Here is a 6,256-nt window from a genome sequence, read left to right on the forward strand (position 1 = left end):
CTCGGCTCTCGGCGCTCTTGGGGAAGGGCTTGATGACCGCCGTTTGGTTGGGGTTCTCTTTCTTGTTGATGTGGACGGACAGCCGCTGCCACAGGTGCTGCCCCCGGGTGCTCTTCTCATTCTGGGCCCACGTGACGGATTTTCCGTTAGAGCTGCGGAGAGAGGGGAGAGGAGAGGTGACTCAGAGAGGTGCCGGGAGGGGGGCGGTCTCCAACGCCGCTTCCCCACTGGTGGGTGCTGAGGGGACCCGGACTGGGGAGGCCTCTCCTTATTCTGTCGGGATGTAATGCGTCAAAGGGGCATCGTGGAAAGAGACCTTGGCAGTGGCTTCTGTTTGCTTGTTTTGAGTTACTCAGCCTTCAGTTGATCATTAGCACGAAAATGTATCCAAGGGGATACATTTACTCAGCCTTCAGTTGATCATTATCACGAAAATGTATCCAAGGGGATATTAGTAAGGATGGAGGAGTGTTTATCGGACTGCAGGAGTTCTTAGCCCTCCTGTGAGTGCAACAGATGTTTATGCTGCAAACATAGATGCAAGGGCTTGTTGAATCGTGGCTGCGTGCAGAAGTGCCTGACACAGGGCATGGCTTTCTAACGTTAGTGGCCTCTGAAGGGAGACATCACCACTGAACCTGAACTCATCCACAGTCATCAGAGAGGAGGGAAGGGGTAGGAGAATCAACGGTTACTGGGAAAAAGCTGTGGTTCCAGTACAGCTTTTGTTCTGCAGGCTGGTATACGCAACTGGGAGTTTCTGTCTGAACTCCTGATTTTGAACATAGTTTTGCTTACACTGCTTTATCTGCTGGAAAATACACCTTTAATGAACACATGCACAAGTTTATAATTAATTGGAACATTTTTGCTTCGCAGAAATTCACCTCACAAACGTATTTTGAGGCCTAATATTTGAATAATAATTCCATGAAGGAGAGGGCAGTATTTTGCCTTTGAGACCTACCCTACTGATCTCACATTAGGGCTTGATGAACGTTGTGGAACTGATAGGAGTTTGAAGGTCTTTCTCCCTCTTTTCTTTCTCCTTTGTGGTTCCATCCTGAGGTCTGAAAGCTGGTCTGAAGATGTGTTTGGTGTCTCAGCCTTACACAGCTCACCTGCACCCTCCTTACCACTAAAAACTGACATGGTACCCTTTGAAACTTCAGATCCTCTGTCAGGAACTTCATATAAGGTCAGAGATTGTGGCCTGACCTTCAGGGATGTTATATGGAGAGATCCTGGGTGATTCCCCATTACAAAGGAATCCAAGATCTCTGTAACTAGGGGTGTGTTATGAGGCCAGACAGCTCTGTTCTAGAGGCTGTGATCAAGAGCCAGCCTTGGGCTGTCTGAGAACAAAAGAAGATGAAGAACACATTTGATAATCACAGCCATTGGCTATAAAACTTAATTGTGCATAAGACTCTCCTAAGGCATTTGTCAAAAAATATCAGGTGTGACCCCAGAGATTCTGAATATTTGAACTGGATTCCAGGGATCTATGCTTTCTATAAGTACTCTGCCCACATGCTCTCAAAGTGATTTGAAAGTACTTTGTTTCTCAGATTTTTTTTTTTTTTTTTTGGATTCCCATTGCTCCCATGGTCCCCTTGCTGGAAGGCTACCCTATCTTGAAGGGGCAGAGAGCTGTGCCCCTTGTTTAAAATCCACCTTTGAGGCTGCCTGACTGTACCTGCCTAATCCACCTGCTTCCTAGATAACAGACCACTGTTTTTGCAGTCCCCTTAATAACAGGCTTCTTGCCTCTTTCCCACACTGCTTCCTGTTTCTTCATCTGTCCCTTTCTACTTTATAGTCTTTCATTCTCTGCTCCTTCCTGTGAAATCTATTCCATTTAATGTCTGACAATTGCAACCTCATGTCCTTCAGAATTCTAGAGCTGCCTTCCTCCTCTTCCGCCGACCTTCCTGAAAAGGATGAATCTTTCCAGGTGTAGAGGTTGTCACGCATCCATAGTGGCAGAAAGGGCACTGTCGAATGGTTGACTTTCCTTTCTAGTAGTTTCAGGATTTGTTTTTCCATTTTGCATTAGTCCAACCTGCTACCTTTAAAGTCTTTAAAGTTTTTATTTTTTTACATTTTTGTTCCCAGTCTCCACTTACTTTTAGAAACTGGCACAGAAGAAATGGACCAGATTATTTATGGGATTTAACTGAGAGGATGCTTGCCAACTATTCCCTTTCTTGCCTACCTGCAGGATAAGAAACAGGTGTCTTTCAGGTCACTAAAACCCCTTTTAATACAAAACATAGACTAGAAATCAGAAAAATAACTGAATTTATTCCACCAAGCTCTTTACCCCAGGAAAGCTCTTCCTCACAGCAGAGAGGTTTTGCAAACACCTGCTTTTAAAAATCTCTCTCTGTGTCTCAAATGACTTTAGTCTAACATAATGTTTCAAAACTTTGTATGTAAACAGTGACTGTCTTTGGAATCACCTGTATCCATACCCCGAAACATGATAGCATATTGTAAAACCTTTAGGTGAACATATGAAAAGAGAACAATCCTAACCAACCAATTCTGCATAAAATATTGACATGCCTTTGCTCAGGGTGCCCAAGGTCATAAGGGAGAGAGAACACCAGACCATGTGAATAACTGTGAAAGTGGACACAGGAGACACCAGAGAAATGGAGTTCAAATCTCAGTATTTCATTTCATTTTTTGGAACATGAAACATTTTATTTTTCCTGAAGTAAATGGGAAGTCTTAATAAAGAAAATCCCTACTTACTATATGAGTCTGTTTATTAGAATATAGATTCCATGAAAACAGGGATCTTATCAATCTTGTTCAGTGATGCTCAGTAGGATCTTAACACATGTTTGGTGAATGACTAGAGTTTTTCAGCTAGCAGGGCCACTGTGTGGTGTCATGAAAAGTGCAATGGACAAGGGATTGATCCTAAAACCTGGGTCCTTTTTCTGGATCTGCCATTCTGGATGCTTACAAAAGAATGATCTCTTTAAGCCGTGGTAAGAAGCACAGTGGGTTTTTTTGGTTGTTTTTTTGCTTTTTTGGTTTTTTTTTTTTTTTTTTTGGTTAAGGTTATGTTAAGGATTAAATGAGACGATGTAGGTGAAAAGAGTACAATATTTCAGATAAAAAACATTGCACTCAGTGCCATTTTGAGCCCTGGTTTAAGAAACAGAGAATTCAGTGCTAAGAAAAATATGTGGTAAAGCCATGAAGCCTCTCAGGTTGTCTCTACTTTATCTGACCAACCATAACAAATATTGTTGTTCTATGAGTCATGGGCTCTTCTCACCTTAAAACTTTCTCCTTAGGTGACCACAAATACCCCACTAAATTCCAAATTGTTCTTTTAATCTCTGCCTTCTCTTCCTTTTTGCATAAGCATTTCCTTTAAAAAAAAATTTTTTTTTTTACCCTAATTGTCTTGCCTTGAAAGATGCTTTCCTGATCTCATACTAGGCTAGATTCCAATAGCCCCATACATGTAGGCATTTAAGAACTCTTTGCTGTATGTCTGTCTCACCTGTCAAATGGGATATCATGAAAGCGCAGACAGAGAGTTTGCTGTTTCCTGTTATTTCCATGGTACCAATACATTTTTCTAGCATGGTGGTTACTCAAAATATTCTTGGGCCAATAATTGAGGGGATAAAATGTATTTCGTTTTGTTAAAATCCATACTGAATTATTTTGAAACTCAATTCAGTATTAATGATACCCAACTCCTTTTCCTTATGGATCTATCTACTTGTTATATAACTCCCTTTAGTCAATAGTACTTGGTACACATAGATAGAAGATATTTCATCAACTAAGTAAAAAACACAGATCTTAATATCTACCCTGAAAATCACAAAATAATTATTTTTTGTAATTCAGATCTGTTTTAATAAAATTGCTCAATGATAAAAGCTTATCGAGGCAGTAGAGGTAGTGAAAAGGAGAAATGACCCAGATTATGAGTCCAAGATCTCACTCTGAATGATGTTGAACAAATCACTTAATGCCATTGAGCATGTTTCCTTATTGAGAAGAAGAAGAAGGAGGAGGAGGATGAGAAGAAAAATTAATAAGCCTGTCTTGTCTACCTCAAAATTATTTTTGAGAGGAACCAAAAGGATTATACATAAAGGGCACTTTATAAAGCACAACACTTCTGCAAATGCATGGGATTGTTCATTACCACGACATCTTCCGTTCAGTTGAGCTAAGATGTTGTGCTTATTATTGAGGCTGATAATTTTTTTTTCTTCAACATGAGGATTATATGTTTGTTCTCAGAGCCTGAGGTAAGAAAAATGAATGGGAGCTTTTGATTACCTGTCCACAGCACGTCTCTTTCCCTCCCTGAGAATTTTGGGCATTAGAAAAGAAGGCGCAAAGAGGAATGGAGGAGAGAGGGACAGGAAAAAATGGTTTGCTATATCTGGGGACAGGACCAAAAGAAACGTCTTGCTTTTTTTCTGGGCACCATTTATTCTTACATGTAAACTTCAACCACCTACAAAGTACTCTCTATTTGATGCCATACATCTATTGAGATGCTCTTTCCACTGCTCAAAACAGTTTTGGAACTTATCAATTTTAATGCTTTTTAGTGCTTCTGCAATTTTTTTTTCACCTTGTCCACATCGGCAGGCAGCAAAACATTTCCCTTTGAGGACTTTTTCATCTGGGGTAAAGTCCCTCAAGGAGAGATCAGGTGAATAGGGAGGGTGGGGCACCGGGGCCATGTCGTTTTTGATAAAAAACAATGATGAACACTCAGTGCAGTGTGGGCAGGTGCGCTTGTAAATCACCAATCATGAAATGGGCAAACGCGCTGAAATAATCAACAAAGGAAAGAAAAAATTCACTGAAGCTGAACACAGCCTCTGGCAACAATGCTAGCTGGTACACTGATGGGTTCCTAGAACACTTTCTCAGCAGAGAAAGCCTGTACTACCAGGGGCCCACCCTTCAAAAGATAATTCTGTGTTTCTTTGGGTTCCCCCTCATATAACAGTGCATAATCTAATGCCCTTTCTGCTTTGATGATTTGCTCTTTATTTCTGGAAAACAAAAAGCATTTCAATGTTACTTGAGTGTTTGATTTTTTTAAAAATTTGGTTAGTTTTTGAACATTTTATTTATATTCTACAAAAAAATGACACTTTTTGTCTTTAATATCACAAATGTATTCTTTTTTTTCCCTCTATGTTGGACACTTAACTAATTTATTCATTTCAAGCAGGCTCTGAATGACAGGTCAATGAGTTCTACCAGTTTCTCTATTCATCTGCTTAAACCTGCAAAAATTAGAGTATTCTGGCATGGTTAACTATCACTAGGAAGTAAACCTTAAAGAAGAAAGAGTTTGACTATCAAAAAAGTCTATGAAATTTATGATTTTTGTGTTTATATTAAATGGTTGCTGAATGATCTTGTAGTTTTTTCCTCAGAACTTGATTAGGGTTTCATTAGTGGTATGCAAGCAATTAAAATTCTCCTTTTTATTTCACCAAATTAAAAAAAATTAAACTAAACTCATCCTCTTTTTTGTTACATGGTTTATTAGTACCTTTATAACGTGCAGAGTTTCAGGGTATCAGAGTAATCAAATATATTTTTAAAAAATTAACAATTGTTTTTTATGAAAAAATCTTCATTATAAAACCTCTCTTGTTTGTGAATTTGGGGTTGGAGCATAGGAAGGAGGGAGTTGTAGTGTGATTGAGCGCTTTTTAATACTTTTTAAAAAGTATTTTACAAAGTAAAAAAAAAACAAACAGAAAACTTTAAAAATGTCATTGGCAAATGACATTAGAAAATAGTGCCTGTGGAATGACAGAAAATATTAGGTTAATTAAAAAACTCATAGATTAAGGATATTTACAATTGTAGTTCCTTTTTCTATTAATTTTCTTAAGCTTTTCATAAATATATTTCTCTTTCCATAACTGACTTTGAATTACAAAGTGTGGTAATATAGTTTTTAAAAGATACTGAGAAATTTTACATTGCCTATATTTAGATGTCTCAAGGTAGATGGAAGATTTTCTTTCTTTCTGAGCTTTGCCTAAAACCTTACACCTTGATTTTTAAAATTACACCAAGAGCCAGGCTCAGTGGCTCAGCTTGTAATTCTGTGCCTTGGGAGGCTGTGGTGAGTGGTTTTGCCTGAGACCGCGGGTTTGAGACCTGCCTGGGCAACTTGGTGAGACCTCATCTCTACAATAAATCAAAAAATTAGCCGGGTGTGGTAGCGTGC

The 6,256-nt window shown here is 39.0% G+C and overlaps 1 protein-coding gene across 1 annotated transcript in view; it reads right to left on the reverse strand.

Moving 5' to 3' along the window:
- Positions 1 to 6,256, reverse strand: part of GRM5 (glutamate metabotropic receptor 5) — a 176,645-nt gene that overhangs the window by 4,719 nt on the left and 165,670 nt on the right. The window contains exon 8 of the mRNA XM_021716750.1: positions 7 to 152. Coding sequence (XP_021572425.1) covers positions 7 to 152 — 146 coding nt within the window. The remainder of the gene's footprint in view (positions 1 to 6; positions 153 to 6,256) is intronic.

This window comes from Carlito syrichta, unplaced genomic scaffold (assembly GCF_000164805.1).
Source record: "Carlito syrichta isolate Samal-C Ts95f unplaced genomic scaffold, Tarsius_syrichta-2.0.1 Scaffold308910, whole genome shotgun sequence".
NCBI lineage: Eukaryota > Metazoa > Chordata > Mammalia > Primates > Tarsiidae > Carlito > Carlito syrichta.